A 26735-nucleotide genomic window follows, 5' to 3' on the forward strand; every position below is an offset into this window, starting at 1 on the left:
ACGCACACGCAAAGGCTCGGAGTGTTGAGTCACGAATGTGTGCGCACTGAGGCCAGCAGCTCGACTGAACGTCACTCCCTGTCGGCGACGGCGGCGGCGGCGGCGGCTGGCTGGAGCAGCACAACACGAACACGCGGCCATGCGCGAGGCAGCAGCGCCAGCACTTCTTCTTCTTCTTCTTCTTCTTCTTCTTCTTCATCTCTGCTCGCTTCGGCGCTGACGCAAAGGCGCCTCTCCTCTTCTGTACCTCAGGTAAAATGTCGAATGGCCACTAAATCTGGCTTTTCACCTCATCCTTGGTGTTTTATGACTTGTTTTGGCAGGTTATAGTAGCTTCGCGAGACTGCGTTTCAGTGCTAAACGTCGCGAGCTCAATGACTAGCAAAACATGGAGTGACTGTAGCCATAAACTGAGTGTTGCTATGCAACGTCCTACCGGCCACCGCCACCGTCGCCTCAGCCGTTTACGATACAATTTATTTATTTTTTTTGCCACGTCATGCGTTAAAAAAACTCAAATGTAGGTATACCAACACTATCTTTGCTGATACGTCGTCTCCATTCGTTTTATTTATGTACACGCGCTCGTATGAATGAATTTAAGCCTTTTTTTTTTTTTTTGTGCCACCTGTTTCTCTTTGGTACTGATTTAATTCACACAATTTTTTGGTTTAAATTTATTATTATTTTTTTTATTTCGTTCTGCTTTGACTGTTGACTTTAGAGCTTTTCTAAGCTTCTTTCCAGTCAGAAGTCTGTGGTTTGAGCCGGCGACCGTACAACTCATTTCCACTGCATCATCACCATTTTCCTGCTCTGTCATCACTTGCTGTCTTGTGTGTTCACGTCCATAGCACCACCCTGCAGCCCAGGACACGTCAGGACACAAGATGGTCATTCCCAGCGTGACTTGGCTCAGCGGGACGTCACTGGCCGTGGACGCATGCAGATGTTTGCAGTGAAGGTGCGCTTGCACAAAACAGCACTCAGCTCATATGTGGCCGCAGTCAGGCATCGGTGCTTCTTAAAAGACTGCGACAGAGAAATTCTATTATCCCTCACCTTCTGTCTGCCGCGCTGGTAGGAGAGGAGGAAATCACCGTACCATGTTGTCTTAAAGCCAGCAACGAGGAAGAATTATGAGTCAGAATGGAGGAGGAGAGATCCTTCACTCTTCAAATCTGCCTTTAAGCTTGATAGACAACTGGCATGCTTATTTGGAGAGCAGGGAGCGCTCCTCATATTGTACAATGATGCACCAGCGTGCCTTCTTCTTTTCCAGAAATGATCACTACGTTTTTGCTTATATATATATATTTTTTTTTTCTGTAGTACAAAGTACATGAAACAAGCTCTCTGTGTTCATTGATTTTATTTTTTTCATGGACACCTCCTTATCTCATCTATCAAGACTGCGTATGTGTGTGTGTGTGTAGGGAGGGGGCGCGGGGGTACTAGACATAATGTGAAGGTTGGACGTGGGAGGGTGCTTCACTCACCCGCCGAGTGGTGACTTGCTTCCAAGGATGATGGTAGCAAGGCATCCAAGCGCCACTCTTCTCCCACGGACCGCTGTGAAGAATTGAGCGGACGCACCGTGTTGTGAAATATCGCAACAGCCTGACGGCTCTTCATCACGGCGACCTTAAGGCTCTACGGAGAGCGTGTTCAGTCAGATTTGAGCTATCGCTTTGGCAGGAAACTGCATTCATTCCTTTTTGCGCCACACTTCAGTGATGTGTGTTTCCTCGCTTTCACCGGTGTCGTCGCGTTGGCCTTAACTGGCCTGCCTTTGTTTATGTTTCTGGCAGAGGAGCAGACTGAGGTCATACCAGGTGGATTTGAAGGTGTGGAGGAGAGCTGAAAAATCATGGGTAAATCCAACAGCAAGCTCAAGCCAGAGGTGGTTGAGGAACTGACGAGGAAAACCTACTGTGAGTATCCTCTTCTCTCTTTTTGCGCATCTCTAATGATCAAATCCTGCAGAAACCTTCAACTGAAATAACAGTTGGCAACAAAAAAGTAAAAGAGCAGAATTTGCATTGTTACCGCTTCTCCTCATAGCATACTTTTAAAGCAAATAGCCCGTGTCCACTGCTTCTATTTGAATCGAATACAACAAAATGGCACTAGCTGGATTCAAGCTGCAGAAAAATAGCAAATTTGTCTTCCACAAATTGTCATCGGAAAAGGTCAGGCTCTACCTGAAGTTACGGACATCTTTTAATCATGCTGTATGCCAGGGGTCACCAACCATTTTGAAGCCGAGAGCTACTTCTTGGGAACTGATTAATGAGAAGGGTTTGATATGCACTTCTGAAATAACAAATTTGCTCCAATAAAAATAGCATTATTAGGGCCTGACCTACTGGATTTAATCGGACGAGATTAGCCCTTTTAAAATAGTAAAAAATCAGCAACAACAAAAAAAAAGGCTGATATTTGTATTTATCTATTTTTGTACACATTATCACACTACAACATAGGACTAAGATAATGATGTTCAAATTTAACCGCCAAAATAAGTGGAAAATTGTTCAAGTTTGCTCTCTTTTGTGACGTTAACCTTCATACTAAAGAACAAAATATTGTAAACCTGTCAATAGTTGTGGCTGTGTTTCATAGTTTTATGGTTGTCAGCAAGCCTTAAGGCATCCAAAAATTAGTTATTTTATTACCTTGATTTTTAGCTTTTTTATTTTTTTTAATTAATTGGACAATTAATTGGTTAATCAGAATGTTATTCTTCCAGCATAGGGCTGAAACAAAAAAAAAAAAAAATCCATATCGGCCGGGCTTAATTTAATGTTGTTTGATTATGTGAATGGTTTCTCATAATATTTAGGGAGCAGATTAGTATCAATATGCAACATTTTATTTCTATAAATACCTGCCAATGTTCATCTTTTCAAATGATCATTACAACAACAAACCTGGGAAATCACAATTGTCCCATGACTGCTGAGCTATTTTTAGAACAGGCTGGCGGACTACTCATGTGGACCCTTGGGGACTACCTGGTTGGTGACCTCTGCTGTATGCGTTCATTGAGCTGTATTTATTTCTTTTTTTAATGACAAACAATGTTTACATGAAAGCAATGGCCCATGTGAATAAATGGATTTGCACAGAAGAAATGCTGTAACTAAGACTGCTTTACAGTTACTCTGCAAAGCGAAAGGATTCAATTGGAACAGAAACACTCATTCACAGTATAGACACAGTCTTGTATTTCCTCCTTTCGCAACATAAACGGAACGTTACCATTGTCCCCGTTGGTTTTCAATTAGATTTGGGCTCAGTTTGATAATTAGCAAAATGATGTCTACACTGAAAGACACCATTCATGTGTGTGTTATTCTTGGGGCACAGCATCGTCATTCTTCTTCTTCTTATTATTATGATTGTCATTGTTGTCATTTGAGCAGTGCATTTGTGCAGGTGTGAGTGGGAGCCGACATCCATTGGCTGCTTAATGGCAGTGTTATTTGCATGGTGGCACTCGCCACAGCAGAGGCAAGGCGGGCTGCTGCGGCAGGAAATTGCTGCGGAGGAAGACGCGGCTTCTTGCTGGGCTGGCCTGCTCGCTGCTGTCCATCCACTAATTGCTCCCTTTGAGCAGGGAAGGGAATAGTGTAATTAGGATCTTATCTGGTTAGCATCTCCGAGAGGCTGCTCTGCGCATCGTTCTCCCATCTTCTCTTGACTTGAGACGGTCATCAATCATACGTTATGTTATGCTACCTATTTCTTGGTCTCCCATGAGAAGCTCTGTGTCCATTTTCGTCACCACTTTCCTTTGGTTCTTGACAGATTGGGGACTGAGGAAATTTCTCTTTCTAAATGCCTTTTTGTTTCCGTTGGTAGAAAAAAAAAAAGGAGGGTGTTTTTTTCTGGAAAATAATAGCTTGTGTTGACAGAAAACCAACCAAAGGCTTGGCCAGCAGTGAGAAGCTGTCAAGTGTGTGATTTAGATGCAGAGACGTTTTTACAAACGAAACATGAAGACATTGTACAGTCATTTAATAGCCTACAAGAGTACAAGAGCGCTTGAAGAGATTTCAGATTAGGCCAGAATTACTGTTCAGTCTCGCATCACATGGCAACACCAGCGGTCATATTAAAATGTCTCCAGGGTGAAGGCTTGGCCTATCTAATAGCGTGATGATTCTTCTGTGTTGTCAGAGCCATGAAGAGGCTCACAGTGACAGAGTGCAAGCGGGAAGGGTTTTAGCAGACCCTCCAGGGCCAACCGGCCGAGTAGGCCCCGCACTTACTTTCTTTGCATGGGCGGGTTGCATTATTGCACATTGGCTCTGACTTGTGTTATGTAATGTTTCAAAAGTAAATCATAGCCATGCTGAACTACTTCCATTTCTGACTACATTGGCAATTTAATGGCAGTTTGTCCTGGTTGACAGTAGTGAGACTGACTGTGACATTCAGTGCCTTTCTAGGTGAGTTGTACAAATGAAAAGCATAATTTATATGAGCAGCAATCACAGCCTGCATTTACATGCAGTCAATAACCCTTTCAAAATTTGATTACTGGCAATATATATATTTTTTTAAAGGCCATGTAAACAGGTGCAAAAACCCAAATAAGATAAGATATTAGTGTGGTAATATGAATGTCTTTTTTTTTCTTTTTTTTTCTTAAAATCATAGAACTTTAAAAGCAGAAATGATGTCTATTTTCCTGTTGTCCGCTCATGTATTTACACAGGCTCATGGTTGTGGTGAGTGCAAGGTGCGAACAATTAGTCCATAAAAAAAAATGCAGGTATAATTTCAGCATTTCTTTCCAATACCCTATATTGCAGGGCATGTAATCAAATATATTCAAATTAAACCTGTGACTTTGTTTAAATGTATCATTATTGGGTTATGGTCATTTCTGGTTTCTGAAACATTTGCAATAAACTGGACGCATTTGAAGACAATGTAAAGCTGCAAGGGTTTTTGTTTGTCAGATAAAAAAAAAACAAACTAGTGCCTGTGCAGGCTTGATAACATATCAAGCCTTTTATACTGTCCTCTTTGTTAATGCTGGTCCTGACCTGCCTTTGCTCAGTCTTAATTGTCCTCATGTCCTGGGGGTACACATGCACTAGTTCCCTCCTAAATGGCCTGAATAAATGATCCTTTCATGAAATATTCGTGTTCCATAAAATATTCTAATCACTGTCCAATCAAGGTAAACTGGATGCTTGTTATTTCCATTTGGGTGCTTAATGCCATAGCTCTGGTGTCCAAAATGATGATCATTGATGTTGCAATGAATTTTGTCCCAAAGCTAATGCCACTCTATTTCTCTTGCAGTTACAGAGAAAGAGGTGCAACAGTGGTAAGTGTGCATGAGATTTCATTCTTTCATTCAATCAAACTGCTTGTTGATACTTTTGCCAAGAGCCCACACTTGACTTATTTGAAGTCCCGTTCCTCACTGTTCTATTCTGAAAATGGAATGACTTTGAAGCTTTCTTGAAACTTGCTGACGCTAACATGTGAACTACCTTTTTGCTCCATTTGGACAAGGAATCTCTGATAAGAGAAGAATGGCGTGGGCACTAGAAAATTTGACTTTCAAGAATTTAATCACGGAGAAACTCGATACTTCACAAGGCTTCCGGGAAGTCTTCCTCCCATCTGTACCCCCATCTTTTTTTGTCAGATCAGAGCCCACGCGATGATGTAACATTTACAGTACTCGCATAGATCAAAATGACACATTTTATGCGGAAGAGACACCCCAGACCAGAAGAAGTCACACAACAGTGGCTCGAGTGATTATTACTGTGTAGGTGTAAAATTCTGAATGTAATTGTGAAGGCACTATCTGACAGCCGGGGGCGCCGGGGTTAGCAAGCAATTCACCTTCATTACAAAGATGATTCAAGCATGAGTGCAGTCCTCTCATGTGTTTGCTGAATGCTGCTGCTGGGCTATTGTTGGGAAGCATGGACAAAAACAAAACAAAGACTAGCACATCTGATTACAAAAAAAGAGCACTGTAATAAAGCAATCATGTTCCAACTAGAGGTGGGAATCTTGGGGCACCTCACGATTCGATTGCGATTACGATTCAGAGGCTACGATTCGATTATAAAACGATTATTGATTTCCCCCCCAGGCAGCAGAAAAAAAACAATGTATTTTTGTGCTTTTAATGTTTCGTACATTAGTTACAAAAATAGTACAAAAGTCCTCTCAGGCCTACATAAACTACTATTTCAGTATCAAGTTAACAGTTCAAAACAGTAAATAAAATACTCAAGTCCTCATTCTGTAACAACAGCTTTTAAGTATATTCAGTCTTCAACAGAATAAAACATAGCACTGAGCAAAAATATATTATTTTTATCCACTCAAAAGTGCATTGAGGTATAAATGAAAGACAATGTGAACTACTACTTCAATACAAATGCCTAAAAAAAAAAAAAAAAGTGCTTTCCTGCTTTTTAAGTTGTGTAAAGATGAACATGTAAACATTAAAGTTTCTCAGAGGTACAAAAAAAAAAAACCCTCAAGTGCTTTTCTGCTTTTTAACTTGTGTAAACATTAAAGGGATCGTTCGGCTTTTTTAACATGAATCTCAATTTGATCCTCACCTCCCGTGTGTGCGATCAGCACTGACTTCTTTCTGACAGCGTTCGGTGACACCAGTTCTGGTTCGACGTTGGACGAGAAGAAAATAAAAAAGAAAATAGTCCAGCAAGATGGCTGGGGTCTCGGAAATAAAGCGTTTTTCTTCTAAAAACTATTTGTTTTCAAAAGCGTGATACATTTCCACCACAATACTCTTTTCTGAATAAAGTCAGACGCCATTACCGCCAGCCACTACTTTTCTGTTCGTTCGTTCGTATCACTGCGCGGCGCCCTGTAGAACGCTAACCGACGCACTGCAGCCAGCTAGCTGATACTTCCGCCTGAAGTTGTTTGCCTTTTCGGAGCAGGTCTGATGTCACGAAGAGGTGGGTTGGTCAGCTCAGCCATGCTTGTTGTTGTTTTGAATCTCGAGGCGTGAGTTGTGGATGTGTACTCTCGGTCCGTCCCAAAAAGCGTCCCGAAGACCGCGCGCGCTACTGCGTTTCAGTTCCGCGTACTTTTCGCTCGTTTCGCTTCCCTTGGCATATTTATATAATCGGAATTTGGACGTTTGTGAATCGTTCTCGATTGTTCCACGGCCGAATCGTGAATAATCTAAGAATCGGAAATTTTGCACACCTCTAGTTCCAACGTTCACAATCTAATTCACCATGCTTGAAAAGAGCTCATCTTTTGTGAGCTCGCCACTTTTCACGAGTCTGGTCAGGGATGGAGCATCGGAGGCTCCAGCGCCTCGAAGGTAGCTTGTCTTTTGGCAAGCTAGCCAACCATCACTCAGTTATTTTTCATGGCAAAGTTTGCATGAATCGTCACTTTGAGATTTAGCAGCAATCAACACTGCTGAGGGTGAGGGATGAGAGAGAATTTCACCAGGGGAAATGCCAGATGGCTTGTAATTAGAGCACATGCACAGACACAAGAATTTGCAGGGTTAGAAAAATGCCCGCCAGAGAATCACTTTTTCTTTCTAATTATCCACAAAAGAAACAGAATTAGTATTCCCGACACTCACCTAAAGTCAGTACCAATATGTCATTGTTCGCTGAATTTATTGATGAGCTGAGGGCAAGTGCCAGGAATAAATAGTTCATCTCCACGCAAATTCTTATTCGTTGTCTTGTTGCCTGTTTTACTTCTGCTCTGCCCCTGTAAGCGCATCACGACCCCAAGCATAGGCTGCGCATGTGCCATCGAGTCAGATGTCTCATATGTGCTCATGTTCTTGACAAGTCAAGGTGATTCTGGTTAAGGCTGTGAAGACGGGCTGACACTCTGCTGACAAAGTGTTTCCTCTGATTCCTCATTACATGCTTGGTGAAAGTCGCTGATGCGATGGTGTAGTGGTGCACTCGCCTGACTCGTGTGCAGGCAGTGTGGGTTCAGTTCCCACTCAGTGATGGTGTCAAAGTGAGTGTGGGAGTTGTCCTTCATATCAGTTGGGGCTCTGTGACTAGAGGTGGAGATTCCAGGTCCAGAAAGTAGCAGCCACAGTTTTTTTTTTTTTCTTTAGCCACATGTTTATACTCAACTGGCAGGTAAACAAGATCAATACCTGATAGTGGAGTAGAAGATAGTTTGGATGATATTCCAGATTACAAGTGCACAAGTACAAAATGGATTATCAACAGCTTCTTTTTATATTATATTGCACCAAAGAATAGCTCATGTGCACTGGTGTGTTCTATCAATGAATGCATTATTTGCCTGCCAGATATAATATAATATAATATAATATAATATAATAATCACTGGGTGACGCTGCCTGAGGAATTCAGGTGAATTGCTTTGGCCTTGAAATATGATTCGGATTATACGTCCCAATTTGGTTGTACTTTGTATGCTGCGTCCGAGTGAGCCATGGTTTCATCCCCCTACTTTTCTCCCAATAATTCAAATGCGAGACGGTTGTTTCTCCTTTTTTTTTCTGAACTTGTAGCAGCAGCGCATCAAAGCACTACTATCTTGTCGTGACTACAAGGAGCTTGCTTCATCCTCTCCAGAGTAGAGTCAAAGTAGTTTCATGGAAGTGTGGAGCCAGTGGTTGTCCTTTTCATCACTTGTCTTCCTTTATGAACTTGAATATGAGCTGGTTTGGCTGTTGATCAAAAGTGAAAGCTTGTTGAAAAGCATTTCTTCTTCTTATTGTGTAGGGCAGTGATGTTTTTGAAACCAAGATCTATTTTAATGTAAGATGAAGAAAACTTGTTGAAGCATATGGCAAACAGACTGTGTAAAAATTGTCGTTTGCGTTTGGCATTTGTTTGGCATTGTTTGCTGCATGCTCCATCTCTACATGCAATGTTCCACCCACTAATCGACCAACATAATTGGCAGGGCAGGGCTGCACAGTGATGAGTGGTTAGCACGTCCGCCTCCCATTCCTGAGGACTCGGGTTCGAGTCCAGGCTCGAGTCCGGCCTTCTTGTTCCTAGGTGTGCTTGTGAGTGTGGATGGTTGTTCATCTCCGTGTGCCCTGCGATTGGCTGGCGACCAGTTCAGGATGTACCCCGCCTACTGCCCAAAGGCAGCTGGGATAGGCTCCAGCACCCCCCGCGACTCTTGTGAGGAATAAGCGGTCAAGAAAATGGATGGAAGAAAATACAGGGGCGCAGTGATCAAGTGCTCCTGGATGAAATGGCAATTTAGTTCTTATTTCGTCTACATGGGAATAATTTTGAATCCTTTGTGTATTATGACAGAAAAGTTAAGACACTCTTTCAAGTTGTGAAAAAATGTGACCAGTGTGTCCTTTCGGAGTCACTGGTGCTGTAGGTGGAAACGAGTAAAATGTTGTTGAACTTGATTGATCAACAGGCCGTTTGCTTGCCCGTAATGGGTTATTATGTAACGAGTTATTTGTGTTCAGTCTGGCTGCTTTGGTTCTTGATTGAGCAGTACAAGGAAAATGGCCACCTTTGAGTGAGTACACTTGAAATTGCTTTTGAATTGCTTCTATATTTAGCCTAATATACATGAAGTCACATATGCCATTTCCAAGAGTAAGGGGAAGTGCTCAGACTTATCTGTCAGCCGTGCATATTATTAAAAGAAGACGAGAGAGTAATTTGATTACAGCAAACCACTCTGGGCTTGCTATTGGATTAGGACAATTGTCTTATCTGTAACTGAGACAAATGCTTTGCATTTCACCTTTTTCATCAGATGTATCCTTAACTACATGCCCATTGCAGACATGAGATGTTTATGATGACTCTTATCTTGTGTTTGTCTATTGGTTCATTATTGTCTGTTTTCCTGACAGGTACAAAGGCTTCATTAAAGACTGTCCAAGTGGACAACTTGATTCTGTGGGCTTTCAGAAGATATACAAGCAATTCTTTCCTTTCGGAGATCCCACAAAGTTTGCCTCTTTTGTCTTCAACGTGTTTGATGAAAATAAGGTTTGTGATCTCTATTTTCTATCATAGCAATGTCGGGCCAAACTTTAGGAAAACAATATGTCATGTGATTTGTCCAGTGTAACGATTATCGGCCGGTTGTAACTTTTTGCAACCTCAGTTCCAAAGGAATTGAGCTCCTGTGGCCTGAACATGCCACTGTGGGGGGTGGGGAGCACAAGAACATCCCCCACAAACAGACAAATGCTCTGATTGACACGCGCACGCGCACACACACACAAATCAGGACTGTAAAAGCCTTCTTAGAAACTTGACTTTCTTATTTTGCAACAGAACAATGAATTATGAAATGTTATGTTTGCCATTTGTGAAATGTTGACTCCATGAAATGTCATGAAAATGTTCCATTGCAGTGGCAGATTCTCCACTAAACTTTCATGTGTATGCACGTTTTAACAGTGTAAGCTAGGTAACATTTCATTTGAGGTATTCAATTGTACGTGTTGCATTGATTGAATTCTGACCTTAGAATTTCAACAAACATGGGATCCAGATTCAATCTGATTAGTCTCTACCAAAACCTTCTCTAAGCTGGTAACTTTCCACTGTGGTCTCACCGGCCCCCCTGGTGTGGAGGCCGCCGCCTTCCCAATTTAAAAGCACACTCCCTGCGTGCTGCTCTCTCTCTTCCGCCTCTTCTCCGCTGCTCTTTGGCTCCCGCTTCTTCGCTGCTCCTTGGCTCCTTCCTGGTCTCCATCGGCGCGGCTGCCAGACAAAGGGCTAGCCCAGCTAGCTTAACCTCCAGCACACGGCAACGCACAGAAGCCATCGCGTGTAGCGACAGGCGCAGCGAAACACGCTGCTTTTGGTCCCTGCACAAGGCTCAAACGGATGGTGCCTTTCCAGGCACACTAGGCCTCAAACCAAAAAGGGCCCGTCCCAGCCAGCAGGTTGACCCCGTGACGCTCAGTTGGCCAGCCGGACGACCTGTCTCTCCCTCTCCTGAACTGAACCTTCTTCATCCCTTCTTCAAACGAGCTTGGCGAGTCTCCATCCAGGGTCCTGCTTCTCAGACCAACCCCATCTGTAAGTGCAACTTTGCAGGCCTTTGCCCTAGTACAAATTGGTGCAAACTAGGTTGATTGTGGGTCCCATGTTGGTTTGATTTAAGAAGTCTATCACCTTGGTTAAGACCGTTTCTCTTTTCTTCTTTTCTTCTCCTTTGATTATTTTTTTTATTATTTTAGTTCTCGTTTCATTTCCTATCATAGTAGTTAGTTTTGCTTCTTGAAATTCTAAGTAGATTATCCCACCTAGGTTAGAGAATAAACGTGCACAAAACTCAACCCCTGGTTTACTGTGTGTGTGTTTCATCAATTTATAGTGACCTCTAAGCTGAACAAAGAACTCACAAAATTGTAGTAAGGGCACAACCTTCATTTTAATGACTGATTCAACGAGGTTCTCATCTGTTATCCTGATAAAATTATCAAAAAGAGATGTGGTGCTCCGCAGGCAAGCTCAACTTAATTTAAATATTAAGTTTGAGTCTCCTTCAATTAATGAGCCAATTGATTATTAATTTAATAATTAACAATTATTGATTTAATAATTAATTGGACCGATTTCCCTTACATAATGGTGCCCCGTGTGAGGCCAATTTATGTTACATATTTTGCGAAACACACACATGTAACAATCCAAAAACAGCTTAGTGCAGCGTGTTCTTCTGGGAAAATTTCAGCTCGTTTCCATAGCAATCTAACTACAACTTTATGCCAGAGCCAATCCGCTGTATAAAAGCAGTGTATTTGAAGCGCTAAATAACAGTCTAACAACTAGTTATTGAGAAGAGAATGAATTTGTCGACTATGTGAATGTTACACACACAAAAGTGGAAGAGTAACGATCACATTTTTTCTATTGCATGCAAAACTTTTTAGGCCTGGGAATGTTTTTTCTAACTCGTCACGAATTCTGATTGGGTTAAAAATATATTCCAAACCTCACGTGGCGCAATCAGCTTAGCTACCTGATTACGTTACAAGCCTTTAGGCTGAGGAAATAGTCTAGTGCACGAAATTCTGCATTCAGACCACCATTTGAGTCACAGCACATTTCTCAAGGTGTTAAGTTGACTCCCTTTTGTCGGGTTTAGCGTAAGGCACATGGTGCTAAAACTGCTAGCCTTTTGTGTAAAACACACGTGTTAAGATCCGCCATCTTTGGAGGCGTATCCTTAACTTAACTGGGATTCAGGTAACCACCCCTTGAAACCAGTCGACCAATAAACTAATTTGAGGGGCGGGCCCAACGGCCAGACTTCCAAGTCGCTCCTCATTTGACTGTGGCTCCAAGAGGATCACGTCTCTCCACGTGACCCCCCACTGAGAGCCCAGTCTCTGCCAAATTGTAGCACTGAACAACTAGTTATACAGTTCGCTTAAATTGTTGGAATTAGATGTCCATCTGATTAACACTTATAGTCTACTGTTTGCTTAATATTCATATTGCTACACGGCCAGCTGCCAAACTACAGCTAGTATAGTTGATTCCTGCTTTCTAGCAACTCACGTGTGAAGAGGGACACACCGCAGCCCCCTCCCCCCGTGAGCCCACTGTCTGCCTTCTTCAACATCGCATTCAAAGCACTTTATAATTTAAATAATCAAGTTACCGTGATTTGAAACTAATCGAGGGATTTAAATTACTACTGTACCGTCCTAACCTATGATTCTTACTGGATTTAAGACAATTTAACATCACGTGTCTTCACCACTCTTAAACGTTACATTATAATATTTTTCCTACTCCTGTTTCACCAAGTGTTAACATTGAGTTTAGGGTTAATATTTTTGTACGTTTTGCACTTTTTAATCTTCATTAATTCCGTCGTGTTTAATGAATTAACACCGTCTTACAGGAAGTAGTAGTTTTCTCTTTCCCCTCGACGCGAGTCCTTAGTATCGCGATATAAACCCGTGGGAATTAAAACGTTTCCGTGGTTTCCGCTCCTTGATTTATTTAAATTATAATTATTAGTGTCTTCTTGATAATTCGGCGTCAGTGCCGCGCATAATAACACGCGCGATTATCCGTAAGGAGTGAATTTAACGTGTTTGACAGATTGACAGCTGGCGACATACGCACGCGCAACTTCCGGTGACGTGCCATTCATTGACAAAGTTTACGTTAGCTGCGTCTTGCTAACAACTTTGCTTGCCAAGTGCTACGATTTTAAAACTTGTGCAAGGTATTTAAACACTCGTTTTAAGACACATTCTGTGTCACTTACGAGCGACGGAGTTGTTTTGTCTATGCGGTAAAGTCATAAAACTTTATTGATCGAACAAAAGTACGACTCTATACTACACACAGGAGCCTCGTTGCGTTTTAAACGCCGACGGCGTCCTCCTGTGGCTATTCACGGTACCGCAGTCGAGGAACTTTTGCTAACAAAATTAAAACGCTTGATAACTTTAATTATTGACTTACCAAAGAGTTTGCTTAAATAATTAACCACCATTTTCAAGTACTTAATTTTGTTTTAATTAAAAGCAACACTCAACCAGTAGTGTATAGCTTTTCTCGTTGTAGTAAAAGTGTTTACCCAATTTTTAGGCACTTTTGGAAACCTCTATTGAATTAAATGTAATTTTAATTTAATGTGACTGTCCTTAGTAGACTTTTGTTTCCTAAAACCTGTAACCTCAAATGTATGCTGTGGTTAATAGTAATTTAGCAGACTAAATTGCTTAACACAATACTTTGTTGAGGGTCCTCAATTATTTAATGCATTGCCATTTAAAATAATTGGTAACATATTTGGATACCATCCTTTAATCTGTGCCTTAATAATTTTGGTAAAACATTTTGAATCAACTAATTGAGCCTAAAAAGCTAATCTTTAAGCATTTTCAGCATTGTCTAATTGGCTAACAATTAGTCCTTCCAAATTGAGTAAAGTGAGCTTACGCATACCTTTGATATCATAACGCTACTTTTAACAATGGATGCTTTGGAAAATGCCCTTGCGACCGTGACTAACAATCTCATTCCAGGCTATGCCGACGCGACAGCCAGCGCTAGCGCAGAGATTCTTGACACCAACATTGCGCAACTCGTTTGCGACGCTCAACAAGGGTCGTTAACCCACGAAGATATGGCACAAATCCTCAGCCGACTAATGGTGAATTTAGTGGCTAGGTGGAAATTGAGTGACCATGAACTCGAACAAGTGAAAAGCGTTCTGACAGCAGAACAGCAAATTCATGCCCAAGTTAGCAGCAAGCTAACCGAGTTGGAAGCATGGTTGCATGAATCTGACCGCGTGGACTTGGGAAACCAAGTTACAAAATTGACACAGGAACTCAAAGTGAGTACACAAACTGCCCGCACGCATGAACAAAATTGGCATAATGCCACATCTGAAATTCGTGAGCTAAAAGAATGCATTGCAGAACTATCAAATCAGCACACTGAAGCCCATTGGATTGATCTCCAAACTGATCGTGAATTTGATAAGTACTTGCTAGCTCTCGCGAATGATGAAATTGCGGAATTAACTCAAAAGATTAGACTTTTGAAAAATGAACGCACTGAAGGAAAAAGGCAGACGTTTCGCTTGAAATCTCAGTTGATGGCAATGGAAGAAAAACTCCGGCGATTGCAGCATCCATCCTTCAACACTGGCCGGGATGACGAGTCATCCCAGGCTGAATCGAAATTGCAGCAAGTCCCACAAGGTAACACCAGGTGTCCATTGACACCGTCCCAAACCACTGCTTTGGAGGTCCCCGTTCAGGACCTGTCTCAGGTGAACTCTCCTTTGCATTTTGATCCACTTGTGGTGCACGCACCTGTTCCTTTTTCAGACGCTGCCACGTTGTCTGATGTGCTGCAGACTTCCTCTGCAAATCTTGGACCTGCTTCTCAGCCACCTGTGCCACTTCCGGTTCCCACTCGCTCCATGGCAAGCACTTCTTCAATTGCCGCTCAACACACACGGGGGCCCCCTCCCTCTGCAGTGTCACTGAGAGGAGCAAGCCCACCTGTCTCTGTGCTTCTACCAAGAAGCACACTTCTTGTTTCGGCACCCCCGCTAGGCGCCACGCCTTCTTGTGTGTCTCCAGTTGCTGCCAACCTTCCTTCTCCTGCTCAACAAGCAGATGCTTCTTCACCTCATCATGTGGCGCAACCAGGCATGTCTACAAAAGAGTTAGACACGATTGCCAAGCACATTCAGAAATTTCAGCCAAAACAAGATTGCTCTGATAACACTTCTGTGTACCTCAAAGACCTTGATTTTCATTTGAGGAGATTCCCACAGGCAACAACGGAAGACAAGATTTACCTCATGAAATTGACGTCCACTCGAGAAGTAAGTGATTGGATCGACCGCCAGCCGATCCACATCTTGAATGATTATCGAGCACTATGTCACGCATTGTCTCGTGAATTTGATGGCCCAGTATCAGCAATGAGCTTTCTTGCGGCCTGGTCAGTAAAACAAGGCCGAAAGGAATCACCCAGCCTGTATTATAGTCGCCTGCGCAAGGCATACTTTGGGCATCGTAACGAACCCAACATGGAAGAACAGGTAGAATTCAAAACACTATTTTTGAACAACCTCCACCCAAACACAAGCCGCCTCTTGGGTGTGACAACTTGTCCTCGCACGCTAAGTAGCCTAGAGCTACGTGAACTTGCATCCAAGGCCTTTGTGTTTTTACGCGAAAACGCTGCTAAATCAGTGGAATCCTCTGTTTACCATGTTGCAGGTGGTTCAGACGAGGTCGAACGACAGTCCGAATCACAGCAAAGCGACGATGACATCGCCGCTTCCCCATCAAATCCTGCACAACGGCCTCAAAATGGTTCTCATCAGAAGCACCAGTACGGCCGCAGTGCACCTGCGCGGTTGAGTCATAGCTCCAGCCGTGGTTGTGAACGGGAGAAACCCTTTGCGAAAACAAAACCTCGCAAAAAGAAACCTCCCCGCACAAATAGTCCTCAGGAGCCCCCATCCACGTCAGGTGACTCCTCAATTGACAGCAGCATCTGGACAAAAGTTCTTGATGGGCTGCGCAAATTGTCCAACGACAGTCAGCCGACAGCCATCAATGAGCCAGAGGTGTCGGACAACACCGTTCTTTCAGTCCAACTGGATCCAGCACCTTCTTTGCCTTCTGCCAGTGCACCTGTTACCGAGTCGAATCAACCATTCAAACAGCTCTTAGGTAACCTCAAGATTAAAGATGCATCGCGTAAGTTCTATTTGAGGACGACACTTGAACAAACATTAGACTATGACGCTTTGGTTGATCCTGGCGCTGACATTACAGTAATGTCCAACACGCTCTTCAACCAACTTCAAGCCATGCTGAAGAACAGTGGCCGGACGCTCCGCGTCAACCACTGCTCATTGGAGATCGGTGCATTTGCACTGACTAACACCCATCTGGACTCCATGGCAACGTTACACTGGACGATTGGACCACACAAATTGGTCCACCCTGTGTACGTGTCTGCTGTGGAATCAGTCCCGCTCCTCATTGGTCAAGATCTGCTGAGCCGCTTCAAGCCCCTGATAGATTACGACCGACGCAAAATCTGGTCACAGGTGCGGCAGCCTCTGCCTGCAGCACCGCTGACCAAAACTGCCAATTGTTATGCGGTAAGCCTAACAGAGACTTTTTGTGAACCTGTTCTGAGTGTACAAAACTCACACCAGGACTCTCACCCAACTCAAGGGGGGACCATGCCTGTTGTCCCCGAGATGCCCTCAAGAGGTCACCTTCGCAACACCAGCTCTCCCCTCGGCCAAGTTGAACATCCCACTCAGGGTGTGCAACTCTGCCACCTTACGGAACGCGACTTGGATTGCACCTCTGAGCTACGCATGACACAAATTGAGGCCGTTGTCCTCACTTTTGAAGCAAACCATTCAGCTTCACCGCGGACTTTGAACTTGAAATCGCACTTGAAATTGTCATCGAACAACCCAAACAACACAGTGGTTGTTCTTTGCAATCTGCTTCTGAGCAATTTGTTACCCACCCTGCCCACCCTTGCAATGCAGATGGTGCGCACCACTGCCCTGCCATTTACTGCCCCCGCTTTCGCGCCTGCAGTACTTCTTTTGGGCCACACGTTGTCAGCCTTTGTGCTCAACAACACTTATCTGATTTCAATGAACTTGCAGTCCATTGTTCTTCTCTTGCTTTTGCTCATTGTGTGGCTCACCGCCGCCGCGTGCCTTCCTCGTTCGCCTGTCGACGGCTCACCTGTTCATGCCAAGACATTCGCTTTTGGGGGTCACCTTTTGCTTCCTGTCATGGGCTTTCTTCTTGCTCCTCCGCGGACCGCACATCTCTGCCGTTCGTGGCTCCACATAGCCGAAGGGGGGGTCATGACATCATACGCCCATGACATGACACATAGCTGTCAAAGGGAGGTCATCACAACAGGACTGGACCAGCCAATCAGGTCCAACCTCCATGACCTCACTTCCTTGGTTACAATTGAGGGACGAACCTCGCCCACCTTTGTTGACCACCATCAGCAGGTACAAGATACACCTGTGATTCTTCCTGTGGTTCATCCAAGATGACTTGGAGCTTTTAGCTCCCACCCATCAGGCACCTATGGGTGCATTTGCCTTTCCAACTGATGCAGGACCCAAACGGTCCCTTCCCAAACAGTGGTTTCAGACACCCTGGCGCCTAATGGCTAACACATTTTTGCTGCTGTTGTGTATGAATGCGCTAACGACATATTTAAAGTGGCTAGGGCCAAACCTAACCGCCATAACGCCATTGAATAGCCAATTAAATTTGTGCTTCACCCATTCGCACACCTGCACTCATACGTATGACACCATGTGCATAAACAAACTTCCTAGAAAGTGTACAGTGACTCAAATGATCTTCAGCAGACTCCCCAAACGACTAAAGCGATTGGTAAGAAATGTGCTTTTAGCTACTGCTTTTATTAGCTTCTTATTTAAAATAAGAACCTTAACTGTTAACGCTGTTAGTCCAAACACCGTTAACTTTAAAATGGCAAAACACGCGAGTCACGACCGAGATTCCTTTTGCCTAACAACGCGTAGCAAACAAATTACCAATCTACCGTCTCCCGACAAAACAACCAAAAGGACTACGCTGGTCCTCAATCTGCCTAGCATCACGCTAAGCTGAACCAAACTAACCACGAGACAGTTTGTTTCTTCTCGGTGTCCCAACCAGAGCACGCTCACACGCAAGGTGTGACCGCGCTGAGACTTGACATGCTGCACTAATCTGTTTGATACATCAACAGCTCAGTTGTGAGAACGTCTTCTCGGCCTGCATGCTCCCTTAATACAGCTTTCTTTTGCCCTAGGAAGATCCAAAGTCATAGTAAGAACCGAAAGTGCCCCCTTTCAGTCACATTGACATGACATTCCTACACAGGCCTTTAGACAACTATTGGACTTCTATTTTTCACTCTCGTGTTCTTCTCCTGTTGCGTCTGTTACTTTCCCCTTCCACTCTATACACGACACGTTGTGTAGACCTAGAGGGAAAGATAACATCATAGCCAACTGCCGAGTCTAGCTTTAGCAAAGGGAGGGGAGGGGTGGGTTTGCACCAACTTTGTACTCTGGTAACTGCATTGTTGTGCTTCACCTGTCCACCTGCCGATGCCACGTCTAGAAGTGCCGACCGAAACGTTCTGTCGAAGAACGTTTCCATCGCCAAAGGGAGGATCTGTAACGATTATCGGCCGGTTGTAACTTTTTGCAACCTCAGTTCCAAAGGAATTGAGCTCCTGTGGCCTGAACATGCCACTGTGGGGGGTGGGGAGCACAAGAACATCCCCCACAAACAGACAAATGCTCTGATTGACACGCGCACGCGCACACACACACAAATCAGGACTGTAAAAGCCTTCTTAGAAACTTGACTTTCTTATTTTGCAACAGAACAATGAATTATGAAATGTTATGTTTGCCATTTGTGAAATGTTGACTCCATGAAATGTCATGAAAATGTTCCATTGCAGTGGCAGATTCTCCACTAAACTTTCATGTGTATGCACGTTTTAACAGTGTAAGCTAGGTAACATTTCATTTGAGGTATTCAATTGTACGTGTTGCATTGATTGAATTCTGACCTTAGAATTTCAACAAACATGGGATCCAGATTCAATCTGATTAGTCTCTACCAAAACCTTCTCTAAGCTGGTAACTTTCCACTGTGGTCTCACCGGCCCCCCTGGTGTGGAGGCCGCCGCCTTCCCAATTTAAAAGCACACTCCCTGCGTGCTGCTCTCTCTCTTCCGCCTCTTCTCCGCTGCTCTTTGGCTCCCGCTTCTTCGCTGCTCCTTGGCTCCTTCCTGGTCTCCATCGGCGCGGCTGCCAGACAAAGGGCTAGCCCAGCTAGCTTAACCTCCAGCACACGGCAACGCACAGAAGCCATCGCGTGTAGCGACAGGCGCAGCGAAACACGCTGCTTTTGGTCCCTGCACAAGGCTCAAACGGATGGTGCCTTTCCAGGCACACTAGGCCTCAAACCAAAAAGGGCCCGTCCCAGCCAGCAGGTTGACCCCGTGACGCTCAGTTGGCCAGCCGGACGACCTGTCTCTCCCTCTCCTGAACTGAACCTTCTTCATCCCTTCTTCAAACGAGCTTGGCGAGTCTCCATCCAGGGTCCTGCTTCTCAGACCAACCCCATCTGTAAGTGCAACTTTGCAGGCCTTTGCCCTAGTACAAATTGGTGCAAACTAGGTTGATTGTGGGTCCCATGTTGGTTTGATTTAAGAAGTCTATCACCTTGGTTAAGACCGTTTCTCTTTTCTTCTTTTCTTCTCCTTTGATTATTTTTTTTATTATTTTAGTTCTCGTTTCATTTCCTATCATAGTAGTTAGTTTTGCTTCTTGAAATTCTAAGTAGATTATCCCACCTAGGTTAGAGAATAAACGTGCACAAAACTCAACCCCTGGTTTACTGTGTGTGTGTTTCATCAATTTATAGTGACCTCTAAGCTGAACAAAGAACTCACAAAATTGTAGTAAGGGCACAACCTTCATTTTAATGACTGATTCAACGAGGTTCTCATCTGTTATCCTGATAAAATTATCAAAAAGAGATGTGGTGCTCCGCAGGCAAGCTCAACTTAATTTAAATATTAAGTTTGAGTCTCCTTCAATTAATGAGCCAATTGATTATTAATTTAATAATTAACAATTATTGATTTAATAATTAATTGGACCGATTTCCCTTACACCAGTCTATTATGTATTTTTTCAGTAATATACGATATCTAAAAGGTTTTTATCTTGGAGGACATTTGCTTGTAACAGATACATATTAGCTACATAATAATAATTTAAATGCATTTTTTTCTGATTCATTTTTCACTCCATTCTTTGTTTCATATCTTTCAGAAGATTTAATTTTTGGAGATCTTTTTTACTGTAGTTAAGTATCTACCGTCATTTCTGGACTATAAACTGCATGTGCCCATATTGCAACATGAGATATTTACAAAGAAAGACGGTACACAGAAAGAGTTTTCAAAGGTTTCATAATATACATGAGCTTTTCTTTCCAAACAGTGCCTGTGACGCGGCAGTAACACAGCAGCAATACGGTAGTACGGTGCGGTAATACGTATAATAGTAACTAACAGGGCTGGTTAAAAATAACATACTGGTAAAAGTCGCTGAGACTACTTGTTGTATTTTCCATGATGAGGGTCTGTTCATGCTCATTTTATTCATGCACAAAGCAAAAAATTACATTCAACTTGCGTCTTCCTCCACACATATATTCCACCTGTCTCACTCTTACCTTTTCTGCTCGAGCGCCTCTGGCGGCCGTCAGAAAAAAAATCCATATATTACCCGCATCGTTGTATAAGCCGCAGGATTGAAAGCGTGTGAAAAAAGTCGTGGCTTATAGTCCGGCAATGACAGTATCTACTTTCTGAAGCACTGTACATCGGGACAAAGTATGTACATGCTGTACTGTGAAGTACTCGTTTCATTACAATCAATGGAGTCCTTTACAAGGTCATTTGGAAGACAAACTGTCCATAGGTAGGTAAGCCCTGCGGGGTTATTGGCTTTTGTGTGTCTTTAAGATGAGACAGTTCCCCTTTGGCTGATGGATGTTTATCTACAGTCTGACCTTCACTTGCTTCAGGGGCCCCATTGTTGAAGAATGCACTAATCTTAACAGTTTGTATGACTTATGCAACGAGCATGTCTTCTTTTTTTCTCAAGTCTAAAGCGATGGAGAGGGCTTCATTGGTCATCTAGAGAATTGATTCTCGACTGTTGAGTCGCCACCCAAAAGTGGGCCACAGACCAGTTTTGGAAGGGTTGCGGACAGCTAGTTAAAATATGCCTTGCATTCTTATTTGAATGATTCCGCAACAGTGCAGAAGTGTCCCAAGCTTCCATGTGGAACATACTAAGTGACAGGAAGTGTAGCTGCATCGCACGAGGAGATCACGACGAGCAATATTTGGCATTTGGCAGTGCATCAGACTCATCAAACAGCATTTGAAAATATAAATGTGTGGATTCTGAGTCTATTTAAAAAAAAAAAAAGTATTGCTCTTAACTTGTACCAAGTAGATTGCGACAATAGGAAAATGCAGGTCCGAGCAGACAACAGTTGAGAATCAGTGTTCTAGAGCACACAGCTTAACGCGAAGATGAATGCAGCCAGGAAAAGTGAGGCTGACTGCCGGACCAACAGGAAGCCATTTTATATTGGCTGGTGGCTGTTGCATGCGTCACGGTTGCGACTGAGTGCAAAACTTGAGTGATGAGTCGGTCTGAATCCACAGAACATGACCTTCCCGTTCAACACATCATAATGATGCACAATATTCACATACATTATGATCTGTAGTAATTCAGCTAACATTTACACTATTTTAGCTATGATTCTTAGAAAACCTTAAAGCATTTTTTTTTAAGTACCCAGTCATTGTGTGTGTGTGTGTGTGTGTGTGTGTGGAGTGTAACTTTTTCGACTTGTGAGCCTTTGGCATCCATCTAACTAATGACCAGAGGTGACATATTTCTGCCTGTGGAGAGAGCTCGGTGCGGGGCAAAAATAGCCGCAAACTTCAAGTAAACGTCTGGCCCTGTTTTGTGCGGCATACGGCAAGGACATCTCATCATCAGTCCTTCATCTTTTGTGCCGTTTTCTAGGATGGACGCATTGAGTTCTCAGAGTTCATCCAGGCGTTGTCGGTCACTTCTCGAGGGACTCTGGATGAGAAACTTAGATGTAAGATGTGCTCTCTGTTGTTGACATTTAAATAGCATGATTTTGAATTGTGTGTTAGTTTTTTTTCACACTGCTTGATTTACAAGGCATATGACTTGATGTGATTACTACATTTTTTTTTGACTGAGCAAAACATGCAAAAAGTGCCTTTCAATTGACTCAAAATGATGAAATAAATGTTCCCGATACATCAATATGACCTCATTTTAAAAAAGAAAATACAGGCAACAATAAATTAAACAAGCTTTGGCTGATTATGACTCACAAAATGAATTGTAAGCTTCACTGTTTAGGCTGATTTCATCTTCTGAGAGGTCAAACTTCCAAAATGTTTAACGAGTTGAAATCTAGGAAATCCCTCAATATCTTCTTCCTAAGCTAATGGTTATTATGGACATTTTAAAGATGTAAGGATGAAAACTTTTAACCCATTTTTTTTTTTTCAAAACTAGGGATTTCAACCTGGCAGTGTTAAAATTATTTTAAATGTTTAGTGATGTAATAGAACCTCAGGAACGATGGCCATATTGATGAGCCGTAGTAAACCACCTACTTGAATATTTGAATTCTCTTTTTTTTTTTTTTTTTTTTCAGGGGCTTTCAAGCTATATGACTTGGATAATGATGGCTACATAACCCGTGACGAGATGCTGAACATAGTCGACGCCATTTATCAGATGGTGGTAAGTTGACTGAACATTACAAAGAGTGCAACCAAACATTTTGAATCTGCATGGTTTTCTGCAAGGTTTTAAAGAATAAAATCTAGGAAATGGCAAGGGTATGACACAATGCATGTTGCAATTTCATTTTTACGATTTTTTTTAATAATTATTTTAGCATATACAGTAAGTGTAACAGGAAATTAAGTCCTAACTTGACGGACGATTCGCTGCTCGATTCTAAGTGCATTTCGAGAAGGCCTTGACGTTTTGGCTAATACTTCCATCCATCCGTTTTTTTTTATGCAGCTTGTCCTCATTAATGTCATGGTTGAACTGGAGCCTGTCCCAGCTGACTTTCAGAGAGAGGCACAGTACATCCTGAACTGGTCAGCAGCCAATTGCAGGGAACATTTTGACACAATTTACACTTCCAACATTCACATCTAGGGACAGTTTCTAGTTCAATATTCAATTAGGTTACATGCAGTGCTTTTTGAAATCTGGGAGTAAGTTGAAGTACTTTACTTGGAGAAAATCCACAGAAGCATGCGAGCGCCACACAGGAAACCCAGAGCTGAGATTTGAATCGTAAACCTAAGAAGTGTGATCATAATGCTGCCAAGAATATTCCTATTCTTGGAAATGTTACGTTTTGGAAAAGAAGTGCAAGAAGCCACAGAAAATGTGAAAATAATTATCAGTTAATATTTCAGGTCCCTTCTATTATTATCATTATTATTATTATTATTTGTTATATATTTTTTTATTTGACCATATTTCTGGTTGTTTGAGCCGTTCCCACTGTACTTATTATGCCTGATTGTTTTTGAACTGCTAAATGTAATAAGCTGGTATTTCAGGGAAACACCGTGGAGCTGCCAGAAGAAGAAAACACGCCAGAAAAGCGAGTGGATCGCATTTTTGCAATGATGGACAAGGTTAGTGCAGTTTCTATCGCGCAACAGACTTTTGATGTACGTTGTGAATAAGTGTTAGCATATTGATTAGCATTAAAAAAAAAATATAGCGGCTCCCTCCCGGTAATTGAGATGGATACTTAAATTTAGAACTGCACGCTGTGTCATTCATACTGTCTACATTGTATGGTAGTCTCCGCCCACACTGCCACCTGCTGGTGATACTCTGCTAATCGCTGTGCTATGGTCCCATGTTGCTCTTCCAGAATGCAGACGGGAAACTGACTTTGCAGGAGTTTCAGGAGGGCTCCAAGGCCGACCCGTCTATTGTGCAGGCACTGTCTCTTTATGATGGTCTAGTCTAAGAATGTAAGGTGAGTGCAGTATTCATGTGCAAGCCACATGCACATTTAGCCAAGGGCGAGTTCCGACCATCCGATAAATATTATGCCATGCTTGTGTCATCTGAGCCAATAAAACAAAACAAAAACAATCAGCGAATGGCCTAAATCCAAAGCAAAGCAGCTGCTTTTTGCTCTCAGTTTGTTCTTATGAATTATTCAGGCGACCCACTTGTTTGCTGGCAATCAAATGGTGTTTTGGTGCCGAGCGAAGAGTCCCTTCCGCCGCCTCGCGTAATCCGCCAGCCTCCGCCAATTGTCGCTGACATCGTGCTCAGCGTTTTGTCAGCTGTGAAGTGAGCTTGTGAATGCATATTTTCAACACGCCATTCAAGTGATTATCCTGCATGATCTGAGCAAAGACGTGTTTTTTTTTTCTTTTCTTTTTTTTAAGTGGAGATCACACTCCTAACCTCGCTAGGCGTATCCAATTTAGCATTGGAATCAGAAAAATCCCGCAGCATCAAGCAATCAGTCATGCTCGTCCAGAGGAGGACTGACAATCAGCAGACACTCGTTTGTGTTTCCAACGAGGATTGCGGACACATTTTCCGAGCCCATTTCAACACACTTCTGCTGCTACTGTGTTGCTTCTGTGCAAATGTCGCAGCCTTAATCTTTCCCTGCCAAAAATCCCAGGAGATGAATTACTTTGGAGGCTTTTCCAGACTTTTCGCAAGAAGAGACGGCGAGCTCTGCTGTCGTCATCGTCGACTCTAAAGTTGAACGTGGGGAAAGTGAGGCACTAATTTAACGTTACAAAGCAGTGTATTGTAATATGTAAATATGGTATTATCGTAATTTAGTTCCTGCTTTGCTGTATTCAGGAGTTTTCACCTCTTTTAAAATGGAATGAAGTTTTATTTTTATCAAAGTTGTTGAAATGTTTGCACTGCGTTTTTCACTTACTATGGTGGGATTTTTATTTATTTTTTTTGGTTCTCACTCGCTGAGTTTCCTCTCCCGAGAGAATCGAAATTTTATTTGTGTGTGGAACATTGTTGAAGGAGCTGTGAGTTTTCCTAGGATTATTTTACTGTTTGCAGCCTGTGAATCCTGTTGTGTTTTCACTTCCCACTGAGCATGAGTGTCTCGTGTCAGTCAGCAGCGCAATAGCTGAGCAGCTCACGGCTTCAATTGAAATTGAGGCTCATTACGCTGCTGCACAAACACCAATTCTCATTGTAAAGCTTTTGCGAGCTCTGTGGCGACTATTGTCCACTTTATATTTGTCCTGACGTGTGAAGCCAGAGCATGCGATCATGCCTTCTACCAATTCTTCATATTTTATTTTATTTTCATTTTATTTTTTTGAAGCGGTCATGTTTTTAGCACTGTCACTGATGGTATGCCTTATGCAAATAATCATTTACTGAATGACAAATGCCATTTACCTGTCATTGATCAGTATGAGAGCACATAATAAAATGCATTTAAATGGCTGTGTGTCCTGGTATTATTAAGTATGATATTTTAGAACATTCTTACATTGTGTTTCGGATGTGATTGTTGTAGTAACAGAGATCATGTTTGGGACATTTTTAGATACTTATTAAAACGACTTTCAACTCTCTTTCTGACAACTTCAAAATGTGGACTGGCATTTTTCATTTTTAATTATTGATTTTTAAAATCTTATTTAAATATTTTAATTCAAATGAATAAATATGCATTTTAATTTTGACTTTTTCATTTTTTTTTTTTTTTAATATTTATTTATTTTAAAGACCCCCTGAACTAGATATGACTACACAATGTTTCCAGCCCTGCCTTGTGGTGCTGATGTACAATCGAGCCTAAAGTGTCATCTCTGACCGTAAATTGGATCGAAGTAAACCGGCTGCAAGTCCCAGCGGGGTCAAGTTACACGCACTCAGGCATCACGCAGGTTGGGCCTCTCGGCAGGAACATTTGAATAACTTTCCCCGCCCCCGTTGGAGCGTCAGCGCACCAGCTTCTCGATCCAGTGGTGCTCCAAAACCAAAAGTCAGCCTTCTCCACACTTTGCTGCAAACTTTACGCACGGATGTGCTCCTCTGCACCTGTTTTAGACCGCATTTGGATACATTTTCTCTCTGTTTATTGCCGATTCAAAAGAGGGCTACACTCCTATACTCCTTTTTACGTCTTTTTAAACTGTTAAAACACATTTCACTGGTGATTCGTTTTATTCCAGAAGACGGATGCAGTAGAATTAAAAAAAAAAAAAAAAAAAAGCAGCAAAGATGAAGGGTGTCTGGATAACGTGCCTGATCCTGGTGCTCACTCGCAGCGTGCAAAGTCTCCGGGCATCGCCTGCGTTGGCGGAGGTCGACGGCTCGGATGTGAGCGCCTCCACGCTGGCCTTTGTGTTCGATGTGACCGGCTCCATGTACGACGACCTCAAACAGGTGATCGATGGCGCCTCGCGGATCCTGGAGAAGACCCTCAGCCGAAGGACAAGACCCATCCAAAACTTTGTTCTGGTGCCATTCCATGATCCAGGTAGGCC

At 42.8% G+C, this 26735-nt stretch overlaps 2 protein-coding genes across 4 annotated transcripts in view; both read left to right on the forward strand.

Moving 5' to 3' along the window:
• ncs1b (neuronal calcium sensor 1b) lies at window positions 1-26637 on the forward strand. 3 transcript variants are annotated; one of them, XM_077521435.1, is made up of 10 exons: window positions 1-252; window positions 855-964; window positions 1812-1934; window positions 5323-5347; window positions 9872-10010; window positions 22183-22261; window positions 22856-22944; window positions 23787-23864; window positions 24110-24217; window positions 26517-26637. In XM_077521435.1, exons 3-9 carry the CDS (start codon window positions 1871-1873, stop codon window positions 24206-24208), a joined length of 573 nt encoding a protein of 190 aa, XP_077377561.1. In that variant the 5' UTR covers window positions 1-252; window positions 855-964; window positions 1812-1870; the 3' UTR covers window positions 24209-24217; window positions 26517-26637. The 3 variants fall into 3 exon arrangements, with proteins under 3 accessions (XP_077377561.1, XP_077377560.1, XP_077377559.1); XM_077521434.1 differs by lacking the exon at window positions 26517-26637 and adding an exon at window positions 24408-25686; XM_077521433.1 differs by lacking the exon at window positions 26517-26637 and having other exon boundaries at window positions 2-252; window positions 24110-25686.
• hmcn2 (hemicentin 2) overlaps window positions 26335-26735 on the forward strand; it is a 49329-nt gene continuing 48928 nt past the window's right edge. Inside the window, exon 1 of the mRNA XM_077521432.1 lies at window positions 26335-26728. Coding sequence (XP_077377558.1) covers window positions 26470-26728 — 259 coding nt within the window. The 5' untranslated portion in view covers window positions 26335-26469. The remainder of the gene's footprint in view (window positions 26729-26735) is intronic.

Source organism: Festucalex cinctus, chromosome 5 (genome assembly GCF_051991245.1).
Source record: "Festucalex cinctus isolate MCC-2025b chromosome 5, RoL_Fcin_1.0, whole genome shotgun sequence".
NCBI lineage: Eukaryota > Metazoa > Chordata > Actinopteri > Syngnathiformes > Syngnathidae > Festucalex > Festucalex cinctus.

Bases quoted from the DNA above. Each gene is read 5' to 3' on its own strand.
- ncs1b (XM_077521435.1), top strand. From the start codon at position 1,871: ATGGGTAAATCCAACAGCAAGCTCAAGCCAGAGGTGGTTGAGGAACTG. The intron at 5,348-9,871 runs GTAAGTGTGCAT...TTTTCCTGACAG, and splicing joins GAGAAAGAGGTGCAACAGTG to GTACAAAGGCTTCATTAAAG. The intron at 10,011-22,182 runs GTTTGTGATCTC...GCCGTTTTCTAG, and splicing joins ACGTGTTTGATGAAAATAAG to GATGGACGCATTGAGTTCTC.